Here is a 22870-nt window from a genome sequence, read left to right on the forward strand (position 1 = left end):
CGCAGTCACGACTGTAGACGCTTTCTGTTGTGTTTCTCAATATGTAAGTGAAAATGCAGGTTTACGAGGACAAGACGCTCCGTCATCACTTCATTTGTCATGAAGCGCTGAGAGCTTAATGACCAGCATGAGAAGCGCACCCAGAAGGTTACCCATTTACACGCCGTCGCTGTGTTTCATCGCTCCTTTTGTAGCACAGTCTTTCTAATATGATGTAATCGTCAAAAGACTGAAATGGATAATGGTTTGTTCCTCCGTGAGGACGGCTTAATGACGACGACGTGTCTGCTTGTCCTCAGGTTTACATCCGCATCCTGGACAACGAGTGGAACGTGTACAGACGTTACACCGAGTTCAGAGAGCTTCACAACCAGCTGAGGACACAGTTTCCACAGGTGGACACCTTCAACTTCCCTCCCAAGAAAGCTATTGGGAACAAGGTGAGGGCACTTTCTGTGTGTCTGCTACGTCACCAGGTTCTAACCCGAGCTCAGGCTGCTGTGGGGGGGCGTCTGGATGCGTCTATGAAAATAAACTTCAGTCCTAGTTTAGTTTCTGCTCTTCTTTCTGACATCATGAGTCCAGCAACAGGTTTGATCCTGAATCAACACCAGTCATCTGCATCTGTCTCCCACTTCCTGCTTAAAGGTGCTTAGCCATGTTACTTTATTTATTTATACGTCAGCAGCTCACGCTGGTTGCATACAAAGTTTTTATGAAAGATTATCACGTCCTGCTGGCGTATTAATTATTATTTTGGTGTTTTATGCTTTGTTTTTGCTCAATTTCTTAGTAAATAAAGCTTTTCGTGTTTACACTTTTAACAGAAGTACGCACTGCACATGTGCAGCAGGGGTTAAAACAAGGAAGCGGCTAACGGCTATTAGCATCTCCAGGCTAAACAATGCAGAAAGGTCCAAGATCCAGTGAAAAAAAACACCAGAATTATATGATTCCTGGAGGGAAAAGCCTGGAATGTCTCTGGGAATCCAGTCTGAACGTTGGTGTTCACTGAAGCGGACGCTGAACCTGCCAAGGCTCAGATGTGACGCAGAGTTGACTGATGAGAGTAAATGTTCTGATATGAGGCTCTTAAAGCTGCTGTAGATCGGTTTATTTATTTAATAACGTTGGTCTTCATTACGCTGAGCTGCTGCTTTACTGCGAGGCGTTGCAGAGGGTCAGGCTCAGTCTGACATTATTTATAATTGATTTATTAATGAAGCAAACCGGCATTATGATAGTTCTGCAGTACTGTCACTAGATGGCGCCACATCTGCTAATCGCGCCTGGTGCTGGGCTTTTTATCTACAAAAAGGACCATTAAAACATTATCAGGATGGAGGCTTGGTGTATAGAACCTTATTTTATCATGATCAAATGGTTTTTGGTGTTTTTTTAATAAGATATAACGTGGCTATGTACCTTTATTGTGATGCGCCTGCATCTGTATTTACAGAAAACTTACAACATTATGATTCCTTCTGTTTCATTCAGAAAAGCAACAATTATTCATAAAGCTACAAAAATTTATAGATATTAAATATTACTATTGTAATATTGTTTATTATGACATTTATTTGTTATTTAGATTTTAATTAATAGACTTTATGAATTTCCAGGTGCTTAATACACCTAATCTTTGGTCTATTCTGCAGTTAACTGGGTCATAAAGGGAGTAATGAGTCTGAAAACAGTTGTATCTTAATGGCAGTAATTATAATAATAATTGGAGCTGCATAATTTCAGCCAGCTGACCTGCAGTGTGTTGCAGTGGTAGATACAGGAGAGCCGAGAGACTTTAGCCTTTCGCTGACATCTCGTTAAATAACATAAAACTATAGGAATGGGAAGTTTTAGTGACTTTTTAAAACCCTGGGGCACCTCGAGGTCTCAGTAGCTCTCACCGCCAACAAATCAACGAAGGAAGAAATAAAAATGACAAATTAGAACATGTTGGGTCAGTGGCTTCAAACTGGAATCCTTCAGGTCTGGTATCCTGTAACTTTTAGAGGTTCCTGTGCCTTACAGGCCAGAGTCAGAAGGCTAAGGCCTCACCAGCATGCAGTCAGGCTCTGCTAACGAGCTCTGCTAACGAGCTCTGCTAACGAGCTCATATTGGAGTCCAGTTTGTTGAAGCAGAAGCTAAAGGACACGAGCCCAGGAGGACTGGAGTTAGAGTCTGCTGGCTCAGAGATGCTGGTTGGGATCCCATCTGTAACTTGGACCTCCTCGCCCGAGACAAGTCCAAACCTGAAGCAGAGCCAGGCTAAAGCTGGACCTCCACAGCCACATAGTTTGCTGGAGGCCTCAATGTTCTTAACTCTAAATGTAGAATAAAAAAGGGCTGATCTTCACCGATAATAAGGGCAACAGCTGTTTCAGTCGCAGCAGCAGGAAACAGAACCACGGCCTCAGTTTCAGAAAAATCTCAGCAATCGAACCCAGCAGAACCTATAGGACTGTCTCAGAAAATTAGAATATTGTGATAAAGTTCTTTATTTTCTGTAATGCAATTAAAAAACATGAAATGTCATACATTCTGGATTCATTACAAATCAACTGAAATATCGCAAGCCTTTTATTGTTTTAATATCGCTGATTATGGCGTACAGATGAAGAAAACTCAAAAATCCTTTCTCAAAATATTAGAATATTTCCTCAGACCAAGTAAAAAAAAATTATAACAGCAAAACAAAATCAAACATTTGAAAATGTCCATTAATGCACTCAGTACTTGGTTGCACAGATTAGTGCATGAATGCGGCGTGGCATGGAGGCAATCAGCCTGTGGCATTGCTGAGGTGTTATGGATGCCCAGGATGCTTCAATAGCGGCCTTTAGCTCATTTGCATTGTTGGCTCTGGTGTCTTTCAGCTTCTTCTTCACAATAGCCCACAAATTCTCTATGGGGTTCAGGTCAGGGGAATTGGCAGGCCAATCAAGGACAGTAATGCCATGGTCAGTACACCAGTTACTGTGAGAATCTGATGTCGTCTCTTAACCACTACCATACTTGGGATTTAGTTTACTGAACCAAGCTGAGTGTTTTTCAAGGCTCAGGAAACCCTGCAGTGTTTCCAGTTAATTAGACGATTCAAGTGATTAGCTGAATAGACTACTAGTATACTTTTTCACAATATTCTAATATTTTGAGATAGGATATTTGGGTTTCTTAAGCTGTAAGCCATAATCAGCGATATTAAACAATAAAAGGCTTGCGATATTTCAGTTAATTTGTAATGAATCCAGAATGTATGACATTTCATGTTTTTTAATTGCATTACAGAAAATAAAGAACTTTATCACAATATTCTAATTTTCCGGCTCACAGTCCCACCTTCACATTGAGTTTAGTTTGATGAGCTTCGTCACGGCGGCTGAGGTGTGAAGGAACAATGTGAATGAAATCTCTCACGGTGTCAAAATCATTTTAATCAGCTCAGGATCCAGGTCAGAGGAAGTAAAGCAGGATGAAACGCCTCCTCACAGGAAATGGTTCAATGCTCCAACATTTACAGCTTAATTCAAACCCAGCATTCATGCTGGCTCTCACCCATCCTCGTCTTCATCACTGCTCCACTTCCCTGCTCATTTTTATCCTCTTCTCTGTTTGGATATCATTTGTTTCCCATCGCTGCTCTTTGGCTGGACTGACGATAACAACCACCATGCTGTCGCTGCTCACCTTTGGGTCGACGGAGACGGACTGAGTTGGTACCACTGGGTTCTGGGCGTCCCTTTGAATGAACTTCATATGGCTGCTTTGTGTTAGTTGTTGGTATCAGAACCAACATATTTCTCCTCGACTGGCTCTGATCGGTAATAATCAGCCCAAATGCCTAAATTCTGGACGTTTTGGATCCAGGATCTGGTCCTTTGGGTCCTGATCCAGATCTCATGGCCATAGGTGAGGGTCAGAGCTTTGCTTTCTGGCTCTTTCTTCACCACCACAGAGCGGATCAGCGCCTGCATCACTGCAGAAGAAGCCCTGAGCCGTCTGTCCTCCTCCTGCTCCATCAATCACTGGAGAATAAAACACCAAGAACTTTTAAACTTTTCCACTCGATCTTTTCTTCAGGTGAACCACCTAGAAATAAAAGTCTAACTCTTCATAGTCTTACAGCTACACCTGAGCAGACTCAGGAGATCCATGAAGAGCTGAGGGCTCAGAGCGAACGTATCAGAAGATGCTGAATCTCTCGGAGTTTGCTGACATCATCAGTTTAAGTGCATAACGAGCACAGATGATGAATTCATCACTTTCTCTTTAGTCTGTCACACGTTGCTGTTTCCTGCAGACTGGGCTGACCCAATAAACGGATCTTTTACTTTCAAACATGTGTTAAATATTTAGCTATTATTAACATATTATTTAAGAATTAAGTCATGTTTGTCATTTGAAGCAAAATAAATAAATCATAAATGTATACATCTGTGTCTGTTTTGGATAAGGTGACATTTATATAAGCATTCCACTTCTCAGTGTCTTCATGCTGTGTTTCCACAGAGCGCTGAGATTTATTACAACGTTTTCTACCCGTCACGGTTTACTGTGTCCTCAGGTTGGCTTGTTTCCTCTTTCCATTCAGCGCTGGATTCACTGGCATCTTTTTGTTTATAAGGCATTGCTACGACTACTTCCTCCTTATTTGATTTGCGTATTTATCAGAAGCCTACAGGGCCGTCTCACCGGCGCTCTCACGACTTATTTTTATTGACTGCGCCCAGAATCTGCACTAAATTTGGTACAAAAACCTGGAATCTTCATCTGAAAGAGCTGGTCTCTATTTATTCCTGCAAGGGTCTTATAAATAATTTAGCAGAAAGAAAATCTACACTCCAGTGTTTGAGTGGATTTTAGGAGGTTTTATTTAATGATGTTTTTGATATTGTTCTTTTTGTAACTGTTTAACCGTCTGGTTGTCAGGACACTCTTGTAAAATAGATCGTTGATCTCAAGGAGTCTTATCCTGGTGGAATAAAGGCTGATGATGATCATGACAGAGCGTCTGGTCAGATGCTTTGATGCATAAATGGGATAATCTTTTATTTCTCTTATTCTCTGTCGGGTCTAGAGACGAGTTACTTAAGCCGTCTATGTTTTTCTGGTCTTCTCTGATTTATCATCCCTTCAGGGTCTATCCTCCTTCAGGATTTGTTATTTTCTGTTTCCAGAAGTGTAGCCTTGGTCTTATTCTACTTTTTGTGCTTTTTAATGGCCTCTTGAGGTTAATTTGCAGCGCCCACATGACTTCTGCTTCCACTTTCTCAGTTTTCTTGTTGCTTTCCAGACTCACACCATGGCTGTTTGACTCAAGCTGCAAAGTGGAGCGAAGTGTTCTCCTTTATCTGCACCTCCTGTCTGTCTGGACCCGTGTTCACAGCCGGCACCGATCTAAACGGGCCGGTTGTTGTCTGACAGACACAATATTGGAGGAACAATGGGGACGATAAGCGCCTGCAGATGTCTTCTCTTAGGTTAGAGCTTTATCTAATGTTGCCAGTGGTTTCAGCAGAGTACCTGAGATAAAGGTCTTCACTCTTAAACTGGACTTTAAGGATGTTCTGATCCATTCTCAGGTAGCAGCTCAGGAGCTTTTTAAATGGATCACTGGGCGTCTCGTTTGTGCTGCGTGGGATTTATCATCCTCAGCCCCTATGAGCCGTTAAAGTTTAAAACGTTGGGCACAATACGTTGTTGCTCTAAGAAATCTGAATAAACCATTTAGATTTATAAAATGTAAGCCTTTAAAATGATGTTCACAGCTTTTAGATGCATTAAAATTAGGTTTAGTTCTTCATCTCTGCAGAGGCCCGTGACGTCTTCTTCATCAGGTTCAGCTATAATGGAGCATCTAAAGGCTGCAGGATGGTAGTCCTGGAGGGCTGGACCTCTGCTTAAAATCTCCTGAGCCAAATCATAACTGCCTCATATCAAATCAGAGGAAACATTAGAGCTTTAACCGCTAACGAGATGAGACATGTTGGGACTTTGGATTCACAAGAATAGGGAGTTTTTTTTCCTGAAAACTAAACATATTTTCACAAGCATCATAGATCTTCCACCAGGAATTAAAGTCCAGGCTCCAACAGAAAGCTCTGAAGCAGGAAACTTGATATTTGTTAGCGGCTAACGGTTAGCCTCTCTGTGCTTTTTAGATTCGGCTTCAACGACACTTTAAACAGGCAGCAACTGCTTTAGGGCTTTATTAAACCAACCAGGATCAGCAATTTCAGCCGGCTCACTCAAGAACTACTTCCTTTCTTCCTTCAAAATAAGAGTCTTAGTTCATGGGGCAGCTGCACTCGGTTATCCTGGGTTTGATTCTCTGTCTCAGGCCGTTTGCTGCAGGTCTTCCTCCTCGTCTCTTTACCTCCTTTACCTCAACATGTGTGCAGGATGTGTGTGTGTGGGGGGGGGGGCATGTCAGTAAAGACCAGAACATCTGAGGAAGGTTTCTGACAACACGTCCAGTCAGTCGTATAAAGAATAAAAGCGGTTCTGCCCGGTACCAGGTGGACCTAACAGAGCGTCCCGTGATTGGCCGAGCTTTTCACTTTCAGCAAAGTTTCAGGTTCTGTTGAGTCCAGCTGAATGCGACTCTGTGAGGATTGCGAGGGAAAGCTGTCGGCTGGGCCCGGTTCAGAAATGTGTTTAAATGCTAAAAACGGCATCTTCGGCACCAAGAGCAGAACCGGAGGATTTCTGCCCAGACTGAGAGGAAGCCATGAAGCAGGTGGAGGGCTTTCTAGCAGCGCCCAGATTTAAGGACGGATTAGTGAAGTCTGGCTGTGTGTGTTGGGTGAAATGCACGTCCTCGTCTGACATTTTAAGGAAAACTAAGCGTCACACAGCTGCTGGTTGTGTGGGACGGAAACAGTATCTTGGCATCTGTGGAATGGTCGGTATTTCTCTCAGTTAAACAGAATTTCCACTATTTCTGCAGAAAGGATTGTGTTTATGTTGTGTGTGTGTGGTTTTACTGCTGCGTGTGTCTCTGTAATCAGCAGGCGTCCGTTATTTCAGTGCAGTCTGGTTTGTTTTTCTCTCTCCAGCAGCACTTTGCAGGGTTGGCAGAGGTGAGCACCTTCCTGTTGAGCCGGTGGAGCAGAGCTGCAGTTAAGGCATGAAACGCCCCAAAATATTTCACTACTTCACTGTTTGAGTGGCTTAGACCTTTTATGAAGGAAGAATAAAACTGAGATACAAAGCATCTGTTATGTACATTTCAAGCTAGAAAATAAACAGGCAAGAAAAGATAAAAGCTCATAAAATGATCTGCTAAAGCCAATAATTAACCAACAACTGAATAAAAATCCTAAAAAGGTTAAATCCACATACATGTTGACTTACCATGATGGATATAAAACCATAAATCCATTTATTCTTAAAGGCAGCACGGCAGTGAATCCATCTGGCTTTCTCACTGCAAAAACAGAATTAAAAGTTGGTAAAACATTTGTGAAATTAGTGTATTTGTCCTTGATTTAAGAAGGTAAATGAGATTATCTGCTAGTGGAATGAGTATTTTCACCCCTAAAATATGATAACTAGACATAATGCACTTGAAATAAGAAAATGGAGATGAGTTGTTCCTAGTTTAAGTGTAAAATTCTTATTCCGTTGGTAGATAATCTTATTTACCTGCTCAAATCAAGGAGAAATACACTAAGAAGAAGATTTTACTTTAGTTCCATTTTTGCAGTGCTCTTCCCTCCTTCCTGTCAACTTGACCTCAGTTTTCCTGAAGCATAAAGTACAAACAGCGTTTCAGCTCCATACTGTATCCTCATTTTGTGTTCAGAAATAAGATTTAATAAATTTACCTGCATCACATCCCACTGGGGCGTTTTTATCAGCTAAAGTTAAGGTGTGGTCTGACATGAAATAGTTTCGGCACGCAAAAGATTTGGCTTTGGTTCCACTTTCCTAAAGCTGTTATAAATATAAACATACAAAGAGGACAACAAAGTTGAATTAATGCTAATAGGTCTGGTATCAGTCAGGTTCCTGAGAAACTGTTTCTGTGGTGGCTGGTTTTAGCAAACAGCGCTCTGTAGCGCCGCCCTGGAGGTAAGAGTGTAAACTGTTGGTGTCCAGGATGAATGTGGGGGTCTGCAGCCACGTTAGCTGATCTATCCTTTATGTTATTGGACTGTGGGAGGAAGCCGGAGTACCCAGAGAGAACCCAGCATGTATAGGGAGAACATGCAGACTCCATGCAGAGAGAGCCCAGGCTGGGATTCAAACCAGGGACCTTGCTGCTACCCACAGACATTTGGTTAAGGCTTCGACTAGCTTTAGCTGTAAAGTTATTAGTATTCAATGATTACTACCAGAGATGCACCAAACCATCGGCAATGATCGGAATAGGCAGATCAAACTCTGAAAAATAGATAAATATATTCTCCCCTCTTCATTAAATGCACCAGTTTTTGTAATTCCTCCGTTTCCCTCAAATTGTGCTGCACACCATTTAAAACGACAAGCTAAGCTAGTCGTGTCTAAAAAGGTGTTTTTCCTCTCAGGACCAGCCTTGTCCTCGGTGTGAATGAATCCTCCTGCCGGCCCATCTGCTCCTTGCCTTAGTTTTACTTCCTTCCAGCCTTGCTTTCATCTCTCACAAATAGACACTTTGTAAAATCTAAAACCGGCTTTGACACACGTGCACACTTAAACACACACCGGCGGGCCCTTTTATTTCTATTCCCAGCTAATGATGAAGACATTTTAATGCTAGGATTGGATTCTCGCTGTGATATTTGACTGAGAGACCTTCAAAGGCTTTTTTTTTTTTTTTTTTAGCGGCATCATGAATATCAGCTCAGCTGCGGTTCGCTCTGCTGACGATGAAACACACGAGCTGTCAGCGGTGATCAGGTAGCGAGGGGAATAATGAGTACACACGCACCCCCCGCTAACTGCATTACATGCCAAGGACTTCCAGTTTCACGCGGGCTAACATGCTCTCGCATGCGGAGACGCTCTCTGAAGGTGAGTGACAGCTCGGTGAGGAGCAGCTGAAGTTGTCAGGGAGCATCCGCCGCGCTGCGCGTTTGCGTCGTCTGGCTGCCCACCTACCTGGTTCTTCTAACAGCTAACGTGGAGCGCAGAGACGGCTGTTACTGACGCCCTGTCACAGCTTTTTTACGGGTAACAAAGACACGTCTTTTTCTTCCAGTTCGTCGCTTCACTTAAAGTTTCAGTGCAAAACTAGACAATGTTGGCCTGATCAGAACTAAAGAACGTGTTTTTACAGGTATGTAGATGTTAACACGGAGCTCCATCTGGGCAAAGATGAAAGGAAAAAGCCTTGATTTCTTCCTTCAGATCTTATTTAGTTGTTTGTGGTGTTTTTGTTGTGTTGTACAGTTCAGCTCAGAGTAAAATATGATGATACAGCAGTGGCCAAGAAAACAAAGATCCACCATTAATCTAGTTTTTTCTTTTGCAAACTTGGAACCAACAGCCAGACGTGTTTTTGGCTCTTCACCCATGTTTGATGCTTGAGCCACAGATCTCAAAATATTGTTTGAGTTTCACACAAATTAGGCTTTGGCAAATGTGATGTAGAACATCTGCCAGTTTTCTCTTACCACACAAGCCAGCAGATTGGCTGGACATCTGCACACATCAGCAATCATCTACTTATGTAGCTGGGACAGTAACATCAGTCATTACACAGTCAGGCTGCTAACATGGCTTTTCATCTGTGGCTTGTTTCCCTGCTGGATCTAAACAGAAGCTTTCAGCGACGTTTCTGCTAAATGTTTTTATCTGCTGTTTGTCCGCGGACTCTTCATCTTATTTCCTTCTGTGGTCCTGAAGCAGCTGCTGTTTTGATCCGATTAGCTTTACTCTGTCTGGATTTCAGGTTTTGCTCCATGTTATTATGGAAAATATATCAGAATGTAATTCCAACTAAAGAAAAAATGAATTTATTTTACTTTTATGTTGGTCTGCATGTGAGGAAATGGAGTAAGTTTTCTGGGGCAGCCCCTCCTGTCATGAATGTGAAGTACTCGTCATGTATGATGCGTTCCTGCTTTGCTAGGTCTCGCATGTGTTGGGATGTTGGTTGGTAATGTTTTTCTAAATGATCCGCTGACCATCTTGGGCTGAAGGTTCAGTGCCGTTCATGGGTTCCCAAGGTGATCAGTTATTGCTGAATTAATCAAGGGATCAGAGTGTCGTCCTGTGGGAGCCAGTTCTAGCATTCGCAGTTGATTGAATCTTCATGAGTGCAGATGGAGTGCATGCATAGCGTAGCGGTAGATTAAGTCTGCATCATCCAAACCCAAAGCAGGTACAAAATACTACCAGAGATTTTTTAACACGTTTGAGGATAAATGTGAGATTTTAAAAAAGACTCTTTATTTTCCTTATCCAAAAATTTTTTTCATTGAATATTTAGCAAAGACATGGAAGGGATTTTACTCATTTCTGGACAGAATGTGGCGTAAATATGAAAGTTTGTTGTCTTAGGAAATGTTTTTTGATTCTTTCCACACTCTGCCTAAGATCTCCTTCCTCAGGATCATCATTAACTTTTCATCTTAGAGAAATAGGCTGACTCACGGCGTGTCATGGCAGCCTGGTGACCTTTGAAGCTAGGAGGTCTCTGCATCTGCACCACAGCCTCCTTCTCTCACGTTCTACATCTGTCATTTAAGTCCTGCTAATGAGTTTCTCTTTCTCTGCATGTGCTGATGCTCTAGGCGGGACCGGCCAGCTGTGCAGCCTAATGCAGATGATGTCACGCAGACATCCAGCTGCCCACGGCTGGCTTTGACTGCTCCTAACCAGCTGATTTGTCAGGGGTCCGGCCAGCCGTGCAGGCTAAAGGTTTCAGTCATGCCTGTCCCATCCCTCCTGATGCCACCCATGAGAATTATCTCACCAAAACAAGAATTATCTGTCCAGCTACACTTTCCTCATCCTTCTGCTGCCAGCTTGTCTGTTCTTTTTACTCTGCTTCCCTTTAATCAGTTTTATTTTTGCTCTTCTAGCCACATCATTGGAGGAGAGGTGGCGCTAGAGGTCTGAGATCATAGCACAACGAAAACTTTAACTGGACATAAATCAGTCCACGTCTACTTGCCTGTTGCTGGATTTTTTATATCTGTTCTGGTTCAGTTTCCTTTGTCTGCTGTTTTTCCTCCGTTGAAAGCCTCGTCAAATTCAAGTTCTGTAAATAAGTGACCAGATTTTCTGTCGTTGTGCTGTTCTCTCCTGTCTTGTCGTTGTTTGACTTTGTTAGGTATTGCTTTTCATTTCTATGCTGATGACAGCCTATTTTATATACCATTGATTCAGGGAATGCGGTACTCCGTAAATCCCAGTATGAAATAATTTACCTATTTTTACTACTGTATTTTTGGACTACAAGGCGCACTTAAAATCCTTAAATCTTCTCTAAAATTAATCATGTGCCTTATATATGATCACCGTTGTGTTTACTGACTGATTTTATGTAGTACAATCCGCTCATAAATCTGTTAAAATGTGTAAATACGACTTGGTTAGGAACGAAGATGCTCTGATCAGTGGATATTAGGAGCATTACGGTAAACTGTGTCACTACCTGAGGACCCCTGAGCTGTCTACCAGACTGCCTGACTGTAATGTCTAAACTAGAAGTGTATTTATATAAGGCAGCCTGGAGTAGCGCTAGCAACAATAAACTTAGTAAGTTAATTAAATATAAAGTTAATTCTGGCCTTATGTCAGAATCAGGGCAGTGTAGTCCAGCTACTCTGTCCTCCCACAGAGACGGATTGCTCTCCCTCTCAGGAGAGAGAGAGGTGACCAGATTAGATTTCTCTAATGAAAACCAGAGAGATCAGAGAGCTTGTTTGCATAAGTTTAAATGAAGGGTATATTTGGACAGTTGGTGTTTGACTGATGGATAAACCTTTGCACCCTTTTAAATATCTGTTTATCTCTTGTGATCTGTAGAAGTAAGAACGCAGCTCGGTAATGTCAGTTATTATCGTTAACGGGCAGAAGTGGGGAAATACTCTGGCGGTACAGCGAAGGCAACCAGATGCCTAACCTCTCTGCCTATTTTAAGGCATTTTTATCTGCACAGCTGCTGCTTTCTGGGTCTTTTCTCCTTTTAGGGTCCGTGTAAACCAACAGATGGTTGTTGTGTGAAAATCCCTGGAAAATCAGCAGCTTATGAAATATGCAGCTGCCCATAAAATTTAAATATTTTTGTTTTCAGACACATCCACCCACCCAACCACCTCTTGGTGATAGTGATGGTAAAAGTCTGTCATACATGAGCTCTGTTAACGTATTAGAATATAAGATTTAAAATAACAGAATCCGGTTTGAATTTAGAGAGTAAAGGTGAGGCGGGAGCATTTAGTAACTGATGCTGCATTTGGTGCCAGACTTCTGTTAAATGATCATTTAGAAGGATGACAAAGGGACTGGATAACTGGATTAATGCTTATTATAGTTGCACATCATTCAACGATCATCCTGGAAAAAACATGGCTGTTGCACAGCACCGTGTGCTAGTGGCACTCTGCTCATCTGTTCATATTAGGAGACGGACGGAGGCGTGCCAAGCCTGGCCTGATTAATTAATCATAAACCACTGTGAGGTGAATTAGCAGCCAAGCTTAGTATGCAGCACTTTCATTTTATACAATACACCTCTACAGGCTTTTAATCATGACAGGGAGGAATTATGAAGGTCTGGCATGAACTCTCCTCATTGCCCAGGATGTTTTTAGCATTCCCAACAGTTGGATGAGACGCCGATACTTTTTCAGCCACACTGTGGTTGAGTTTGGGCTAAATAAAATGTCTTATTAATGTGTTTTAGCTGGACTCTTTCATTTGTTGCAAGCTTTTCAAATTGTTCACATTGTTCCTGTTGAATTTGGTTTGATGCATGTTTAGCTGTTAATTGAGATTCATGCTGTTTAACTTTGGGCTGCATCGAAACATTAACAGGATTATACTCAGCTTTGGGTTAACGAGAACGAGACGACGCGTTATCAGTATTTTGGGGAAGCCAAAGTATCCCAGTCTGTTTAAAATTCTGGCATTGACTTTTTCACTTATTGATTTTTATTTTAGGTTCTCTATTTCTAAAGTGGTGCAAAACACTTTAAGAATTATCCATTTTTCCAGAATCTTCCACCTCATGTTTGATCCGTGGGATTATTTTAGATCATTATCCAGACTTGACTCTGATCCGTCCAGTATCACTGCAAAAACAACCACAGTAAAAGGCGAGGAGGGTTCTCCTTTTCATCAGCGCTGACAGAGCGTATGCATACTGCAAGATGACATCATGGCGCGTCTAAGTTAATCGCTGGGTATCTTTCTGATGTGTCCGGATCGTTCATGGCTGCCTGCCTCAGCTGGATCACATGCGTCTGCTGCAGAGATGTAGTCAGGTGATGCTGGAGGGTTATTTCCTTACGGTTGTGTATCTGTCCCATAAAAGCCCCGCGCTGATGGGTCAAACCGTGATGGGATGTGGGAGGTTTTATTCAGCTTCACTTTATGATGGAGTGTTTTCTTCTCTGACAAACACCTGGCCTCCTCACACCTCCTCGGTGCCTCCAGGAGGAATCTGTCACAACTTTCATTAGTCTCATTACTGCTTCAAAATGTGTGAAAGCGTCCTCGGTGTCCCTGATTGTGTTGACGCAGCATGAAGGCCACCGTGGTGCGCACGTCCAATTTACCCACTTCCACCCTGACTATTTCACCCTGCATGCAGCGAAGTAGTTATCCACTCCTACTGTCCTAAACAGCGGCACTTCTGCTCTACTCAGAGCACCAGTGAACCTCTTAGCTCATTTTTTCTAGTTCTCTCTGGTCTCTTAGCTGCTCGTCATTTAGCAGCTTTCACCAGGCAGCGACGAGCTCAACGTTTTTACACGAATCTGCTCAGAAAGATGAGTCTCTGTTCGCAGACAAAGCATCTGCAGAAGTTCTCGTCTCCACGTTTTGCAGCTTTGCTTTGGCCTCCTTCTGATTTCTGGAAAAAAATGAAATTCAGGTGTTTCTCAGGCCTGGGTAAATATGGAAAACGAGGAAAATGAGGGCGTTAAACATATGTTTGTGGAATTTCTGCATGATTCAGTCGTGTATAAACTCAGCACGCTCTGCATTCTTCCTCCTTTAGTTGTTTTTTAATTATTTTAGACAGCTCAAGTGTGAAAGTCGGTGTTGATGCAGTTTAACTTTGAATACAAATGTAAGACGTCCCCATGGGCTTCAGGTTGTTAAAGTTTTATCAAGCAGCAGTAATTTCCTTGCGCTCGCTTATTAATGAATTTCAGCCGTCTGCTGTTAAATTGCTTTTTAAATAAATAATTAGGACCTTTTCTGTTTATTTTGTTCAAATTAACTGCGCTCCTATTTCCTGTTATGGAGCCTCACATGTAACAGATTCCCGTTTCCTCTGGCTTGCTGTATTTCGGGGGCAGAACCAATCGAGTTCACCTGCACCTCAGATGAAAAGCAGTATTTTTAAAACAGGTTGTTGGCTCGGCCGCCGTCGCTGCGCTCCAGCGCCGGCCTGCGGGGAGCAGCGCGGAGCATTGCCCAGGCTTTGTTCTGAGCCGTGCTGGATGCTGATTAGCCATGCTAGCTCTGGCCATGTGGCGCCGCGCCTCGGCCTCCAGAGGGGCTCAGCGAAAGTGGGTCTGACGATCGCACAGCAGCAGATATTCACATGCAGCTCTGCTCAACTGCTCTGTGTGGATCCTATTTTTACATGCGGACATTGTTTTTGTTATTATTCTGCGACCCTGAAGAAGATCCTGCAGGGTTAGGTGGCTCCTGCTCTCATGTTCATCTCCCTTTGTCTGCAGGATGCCAAGTTTGTGGAGGAGCGGCGGAAGCAGCTGCAGGGCTACCTCCGCACGGTGATGAACAAGCTGATCCAGGCGCTGCCAGAGTTCACCGCCCGCCCCACCAAAGAGACCCTGCTGTCTCTGCTGCCTTTCTGTCAGTAAGTGGACACACTGTGGCGCGTCCGACACAGGCTGTGTTGCTGTGTGCGCAGGAGGGATAGCGTCAGGTTCAAAGATGTCCAAGATGTTATTGTCCACGTGTGGACAATAACAAGATGTCCACACGTGGCTGCACAGACACGCAGGGAATGAGCATCCGAGTGTTTTCAGAACAGAGAAATCAACACGGCCGCTTGTTTTAGCTTAAATATGCACAGCGGCCTGAAAAGGTATTTACCCCCTGGCAGATTTCCTCTGACCTTTTAATATCTGATCAATATAACTTCAGTGCATACAAAAAGCTGTTTTCAAAATTATTATTTCATTTATTTATGTAAAAAAGTAAACAAACCGAACCCTGTTTGTAAAAGTAAACACCCCCTTGTTAGACCATCCATGGATTGACAGACATTAACTAAGTTTACCATCCACATCCAGACCTGTTTACTGCCCAGTTCACATCACATCATCTCCAGTCTCTTTCCAAAGTCAGCCTCCATCAGATCCTCCAGGTTGGTGAGAAAGTTTCCTCTCTAAGGAAACCCAGCAGGTTGCATCAAGTCTCTCCAAGCAGCATTCACTCCTCCTGAAAGAGCGTAGAGCCACAGTGGACAGTCGTCTGCATTGTTGATGGCTTTGCAGCAATCCCTCATACTGAGCATGCATGAAGCGACAGTGGAGAGGAAAACTCCCCTTTAACAGGGAGGAGAACCTCCAGCAGAACCAGAACCAGGCTCAGTGTGAACGCTCATCTGCCTCCACCCACTGGGCAGCAATCCCTCGTAGATCAAGCCTCGATCTAAAGAACTTCAAGAACGGAAGAGAAACAAAGTCTCTGGAAAAGGTTACAGATCCATTTCCAATGCTGTGGACTCCAGAGAACCAGGGAGAGAACTTAGAACAGTGGAGAATGTTCTCAGGAGAGGCCGACCCACCAGAATTACTCCAAGAGCTCATCAGCAGCCAGACACGGTGGTGATGGTGCGACGCTCTGGGGCTGCCTTGCTTCTCAGCACCTGGACAACTTGTTCTGCTCCCTGCCATTAAATCCGACAGGATGACTTGGATTATGAAGTAGGACGACGATCCAAACACACCAGCAAGTTCACAGGTGAAAAATGGCCGTCAGCCTAATTAAGGTGCTTTTGACTTGGATGTGGTGGCGGGACCTTAAACTTCATGCTTGAAAACGTCCAACGTGTCTGAATTTAATCCATTCTGCAAAGCGTTCCTCCACAGAGACGTAAGAGACTCATGATGGCAGCCGTTTCTCCCCTAATGAATTTAAAAACGGCATTTTGTCTTTACTCAGGTTATCTTTGCTTGAGATTAAAATGTGTTTGACGTGAAACAGGCAAGTGTTAAAAAAAAAGGAAGCGCTCTAAAGTAGCACTGGTGGATTTAAATGTGAAAAAATAAAGAAAAATCCCTGCCTGTCAGTTTAGTGCGGTATTATTCTGGTGTATTATCCAGTTTAATCTACCATATATTCACAAAGAATTAGCTGTCACAGCTGCTGTGCTAGCAGCTCATCTTAGATACGCAGACAGGATTAATGTCAAATCTCTTATAGACAAAATTCTCAGTTCTCCACAAACATTCACACATAAATAATAAAGTTCCTCTTCTCACATCCCCTGGTTGTGGCGCGTAGGGAAACGTCTGCTGCTTTAGCCGCCCACCTGCTGAGTGGGCTGCATGTGAAATGAAACGTTCCAGTCATTTTCTGTCAATATTCACATCTGTTTCCACTGCCAGCGATCAGTCAGCGGACGTGATCTGCCACTCCGTCTGCCTGGAATGTCATCTCCTCTCTGGAGACGGCGCCATAAATGCAGCAGCACGCCGGTCCAGCGCCGCCGCTCCCCGGCCTTCTGCTAAAAGTCACACGTTCAGCCGTTTGGAGCATGCTTTTCTCTTTAAGTTAACTTTGCATAACAGACACGCTTTAGTGTCCGGGTTCTGATCCGATCCCAACACGGGAATTTAAATGTGTGTCGGTGCCGACGCTGAACCTCTTTCATTAAATATTTAGTTGAATGAGTTAATGTACAGGTAATTCAAAAATGATTTACACCACAGAAAAAACGTAGATTCAAACTTGTTTTCACTCCACCGGGAAGTTTGTTTGCACTGCAAAAAGAAAACTAAAGATAAGTAACATTTTATTGAAATTAATGTATTTGTCTTTGATGTGAGCAGATTATATGATTATTTGCCAATGGAATGAGACTTTTTACCCCTAAAATATGATAATTAGCGACACTGCACTTGAAATAAGATGATGGAGATGATTTGTTCCTGTTTTAAGTGCAAAAATCTTATTCCATTGCCAGATAATTTTATTGACCTGGTCAAATCAAGGACAAATACTCTCATTTTAAGACAAATTTTCTTATTTTTAGTTCTATTTTTGCAGTGTGTGATATAAAATGAGACGTAAGGCATCACACTAAAGATAGAAATGATGAGGATCAGTGTTGATCAATGTCTTTATTTATATTTTAAATCAAACAGCACATTAAATACTGTTTATACTCTTCTTAATAATCAATAAAACATTCATTATCCTTCCAGCAACTGCATCCTCTGTTCCATCACCCTAATCTGTGACCGCTCCCAAACATCAGCATCACTTCCTGTCAGCAGAAATGTGTTGCTGCCTTAAAAGGCTGCCGATCATTCTGCGTCTAATCGCAGTAATCTCCTAAATTACATCACCAGATGTATTTTTCAGATGATTTTTTAAACGCTTGCTTCTTTTGAGCCATGTTGGTCTCCTTCCTGTGAAAAATCTTCTCCTCGGTTGAATGGAAACTATTTTAATCTGCAGCATGGAGGAATAATTCTGGGACGTTCGTTTTCTGAGTCTGCAAACTGTTCAAAGTTCAGAAATAAATCAGCCGCATGTTCGGGCGAACAGACCAGCGTCCTCAGCCTGATGCTCGTATTGGACCGGTCCCGTCTCTTAACTCTGAGGTCCATGTTGAGCCCAGCTGAGAGCAGAAGACCTCTGATTGGTCAGAGAGGAGCGTCGCTGCAGCAGAACAGGAAGCGCAGCGCCGCTGTGTTTTCTCTCATGGTGACCCCCCCACCCCCCCCCCCCTCTGCCGCTTCCTGAATCGTCTTAATGTCAGACGTTGTGTCGTTGGGCTCTGCGTGAAGCTCATAACTCAGGTGAGAAGACAAAGGAACCGGAGCGTTGCCGCGTGGCCTGCTGTCAGCAGAGATAGGATGAGCGCTCAGACGTTTCACTCGGGTCAGATTTGACACAAAGTGGCTCATAATTAACGCTCTCAGATAAATGTCACGCAGTAAAAAAAAATGCAGTATTTGCTTTCAGAGCAGAAATTATTGCTTACCTGGCCTCATTACATTCAGAACTCGCCCCTCATGGAACACCTGGCTGTCCTTTTATCAGAAGGTTGCAGGTTCAATTACCGCTAATTGGCTGATTTAAAGTAAAGCGCATGATGGCAGACGCTATGATCACAGCTGGGAATGCTTCCTACCTCTGACTCGCAGAGGGCGCGTCTCGCTTGGCTGTGGCCATGAAGGCATGCACCGTTTGAGCCAATAGGAAAATTGCAATAGCCGCCGTTCCACCCTAAGGGGGCAGCACTGAGACGGCTGCACAGTAACATGAATGTAGGCCCAGTTTGTAGAGTTTATCTGCAGAACAGACGAAAATAAGTTGATTTTCGGGTGAGTTACACTATAAGATGACTTAGAAGGAAAATGGGGAAATTATGAGAGGAATTATGAAATGAAAGCGTTTCACTTTGCTATGAAATGCTTTAGTGCGGTCAGGCTGGAGAGACCAGGTATTATCTGGTACCAGAGCGCTGTAGGAAGATCAGCTTCTAGCTCACGCTTTTAGAAATGCTGAACCTGCTGCTGATGCGTGATGTGTGGCATCAGCAGTGCTTCTGATATTTTCTGGAGATGGGGCTGAACAATTTTGAAAAATAATCTTATTGCGATTTTTTTTATCTTAATATTGCGATTTTTTTCTGTTTAATTTATCATGTCTTCTTAAACATATAGAAACAACAAATCAATGTGTTTCATCGCTGCGTCTCAACTCCGACGCGTTCTGACTACGATATATTTCAAATTAAGATTTGATTTTGACTTTTCTCTGCATTAACCACAAGCAGCAAAAATGTCCTCTAGATAAAGATGTTTGTAAACAAGGACTATTTAAAACAAGAACTTTTAATGTTTTCATTAATCAGAATATTATTCAGAAAACAGCTTTTAGTTGATTTGGACATCAATCCTTGTTGAACATAAAGTGAAACCAACTAACCAGTCTATGTATTAAACTGATTGACCAGAACTTAATGCTATGGTGAGATTCCTGAAAGTTTCTGGTAAAAACTATGATTATATAAACTCTAAAACAAATAATAAACCCAGATTATCTCTCTGCTGCAGCTCTCCTCCCTTCCATGAGGAGCAAACCCACTTTAGACATAATTACCGACACCTAAAGGTCTGATCTGTTAATTATTTAGACAAAAACTGCAGACCTCTGATTTGGAAACTTCTTTTTTTTTTAAAAATTGTGATTATATATGATTTAGAAGGAAAATGGGGAATAGAGCCAAATTATGCTGATGCATCATTTGTGGCTTCAGCAGTGCTTCTGATATTTTCTGAAGATGGGGCTGAACAATTTTGGAAAATAATCGTATTGCGATTTTTTTTTAAATCTTAATATTAAGATTTAATGCGATTTTTTTCAGTTTAATTTATCATGTCTTCTTAAACATATAGAAACAACAAATCAATGTGTTTCATCGCTGCGTCTAAACTCCGACGCGTTCTGACTACGATATATTTAGAATTAAAATTTGATTTTGACTTTTCTCTGCGTTAACCACAAACAACAAAAATGGCCTCTAGATAAAGATGTTTGTAAACAAGGACTATTTAAAACAAGAACTTTTAATGTTTTTATTAATCAGAATATTATTCAAGAGAACAGCTTTTAATTGAGTTGGACATCAATCCTTGTTGAACATAAAGTGCAACCAACAAACAAGTCTATGTATTAAACTGATTCACCAGAACTTATTGCTATGGTGAGATTCCTGAAAGTTTCTGGTTATTATCTAATAAACCTAGATTATCTCTCTGCTGCAGCTCTCTTCTCTTCCATGAGGAGCAAACCTACTTTAGACATAATTACCGACACCTAAAGGTCTGATCTGTTAATTATTTAGACAAAGACTGCAGACCTCTGATTTGGAAACTGCTTTTTTTTAAATTGCGATTATATTGGAAATGGGATTAATTGTGCAGCCCTGTCTGGAGAGAAACATTATAAAGAGTGATTCTCACAGCGTTCAGAGAGGAAGAGCGTCGCGTGTGCAGAAACCTCCTCTTCTCTCAGCGATGACGATGTTTGTTGTGATGGAAGGAAAGCGGGACAGGCTTCGCTTTCTCTGAAGTCTCACAAGTTTCCTCGCCTCAGTGGAACAGTGATGCTATCACACCTCTCCCTACACTTAGTATGCAGCTCCACCTGACCGCCTGCACCGTTTACTCAGAACACAAAGCGCACACTCTCCATCTGGGCTCCTATTGACCTGCAGCCTCACCAAACCCACGTTTTGCAAACTTTTGTCTCGAGGAGCAATTTGTAAAAGTCCGACCTGAGAGGAAGGATGCAAACTATTCTAGTTTTGCCCTGAAACTATTTATCAGTGTTTGTGGGTGCGACAGCGAGGAAAGGAAAGTAGCTTATTAAGACCCAACCCTTCACCGCTCTGCTTTTTCTTTTTTTTTTTTAATACAATCATTTTGATGCATACGTGCATTTGTGAAGCTGTTTACACTAATTAGGTTCCTCAGCATTCACATTATTAATATTCCAGCAGTGCTGGGGAAAGTTATTATCCTGCACAAATCAATATTATGTCCAAACGGGGGACAAACGCACGCTGGGAGCCCGAGCAAAATCTATAAGCTCAATTAATTTGCCACATTTACCCAGTTTGATATGAATAAACAAGGTAGCTTGCAGTTTCTGCTCTGCAGGCTGCCCTCAATTTAGCATGAGTTTTGCTGATATAACTCCCTATTGCATGAGAGTTTGGCAAAGCTCTGCAGATCCAGTCGGCCTGCATGTGACCGGCCGTAATTGAACCGGCCCGGTGCCGCTCAGCTGGGAGAATAAGTGGCGCTCCTGGTTCTGATGACTGTGAGCCGGGGGAAAAGAATCCAGTTGACTGTAATGATCAACCTCTCCAACTGTGGCTCACTCTCACAGCCATAAATTCAGCAGCTGATGGCGTTGGTGGTTAATTTACCTGGGAGTATCTTTGTGCTCTGGCACCTTCAGCCAAAGCGGACAGCAGCGTTTTATTTTCAGAGCTGCCCAGCAGAGGCCCGGCCCAGATGCTCCGGCTAATCTTAATTATAACTCCGGCAGACGGGCTGGGTCATTAAAGCGGCCGCTTTGGCACATCTTCGCTCTCGCAGCGTTATTAAAACCTTCTTTCTTTTAACGGCGCCGTCGCAGCGGTCGCCACAGGCGGCACGGGTTGCCAGGTCTGCGATGAAATCAGGACAGCAGTCAGCAGAGATCCAGCGCCTCGCTCTGCCGCGTCCTTATCGGCGCCGGGCATCAGCCGTCCGCAGCGTGGTTGCCCCGGCAACCGGGGCCGTGATGTCATCGACCGGACGAAATACGTTCCCGTCACATGACCACGAGACAAACGGCGGCTTTATTCTGGATCCATGTGAACGTGATGAGATAATTATACCTTCTTAGATTTACAAATTCATCTTTATTGTTTAAAACGTGCTCAGAATTCTGCTCTTCATGTAGAAAATCTGCTTTTTTAGCCTTTTATGAAAGACATTAGTAAAATAATTGGTTATACTGTATTTGAAGGGGTGTACATAAGACTGACATTACACTGTCATAAACATGACATAACACCTGTTATGAACATAAATGACTCTTTATGAATGTTTAGGACTGTTGTCATTAATTGTCATTTGGTAAATTATGACACTATTAAAGCAAAGTTGACATTGTATAAAATGTCTTTGTTATGACAAGCCCTAAACTTAACCTTGTCTCTGTTAATGTCAAGTTGTCATAACAAAGACATTTTAAACAATGTCAACTTTGCTTTATTAGTGTCATAATTTCAAATAAAGTGTTACCAAATAATTGTTTGTCTCTGTTTATGTGGTTTATTTAAAAATTCACCAAGTGCTTTAGATGCACACCAAGATTCCACCTTTTTGTGCAGAATCCTGTGAAAGCTCCAGATCTGATCTTTGGTTATTTCAGGCTACAAACTACGGCTAAATATTATCGTCCAGGTTTATTTTCTCATTTATTATTAGCGTTAGAAGCTCCTGGAGGTCTCAAACGGACCTGAACGATCATCCAGCGACAGAAACTAGCTGAAGACTCCTGGTTAGAAAAAGAAGCTGTCTGCTAAAAATGAGCTGACAGGGAAAAGCTTCCCAGATCCGGCTGAGTCTGGCCCGGTTACTGGTTCCGAGGCTTTTAAAGATCCTCAGCTGATTGTGTTCGGGTCTGAAAGCAGAGGCAGACCAACCAAAACCATCTAAAAACTGAAGTGATCAGTTCTGCAGGACACAGGAGGGTTCTGCTGTGGTTCTGGTGAGGTTCTCCCACAGGTGGAGGAGGAACAGGTAAACAGAACCAGCCGGTTCCGTCTGTAGAAACAAAAAGTCATGATGGCGGTGATGATGAGGAGCGATGAAGCATAAAGAGCGGCACCAGAACCCGGTCGGTTAAATTGGTACCGGTCCATTTGGTGAGAACAGGTGATGACATCACTGGCGCCCTCTTCTCATTGGTCAGTTTCTTTCCCTCTGTGTCCCA

At 42.7% G+C, this 22870-nt stretch overlaps 1 protein-coding gene across 3 annotated transcripts in view; it reads left to right on the forward strand.

The window, feature by feature from the left end:
- snx29 (sorting nexin 29) overlaps positions 1–22870 on the forward strand; it is a 153328-nt gene that overhangs the window by 129876 nt on the left and 582 nt on the right. For all 3 annotated transcript variants that reach the window (XM_012866521.3, XM_012866530.3, XM_036132020.1), the window contains 2 exons: positions 300–440; positions 14851–14990. In XM_012866521.3, the coding sequence (XP_012721975.2) occupies positions 300–440; positions 14851–14990 (281 nt within the window). The remainder of the gene's footprint in view (positions 1–299; positions 441–14850; positions 14991–22870) is intronic.

The sequence above is a fragment of the Fundulus heteroclitus genome, unplaced genomic scaffold (assembly GCF_011125445.2).
Source record: "Fundulus heteroclitus isolate FHET01 unplaced genomic scaffold, MU-UCD_Fhet_4.1 scaffold_47, whole genome shotgun sequence".
Taxonomy (NCBI): Eukaryota; Metazoa; Chordata; class Actinopteri; order Cyprinodontiformes; family Fundulidae; genus Fundulus; species Fundulus heteroclitus.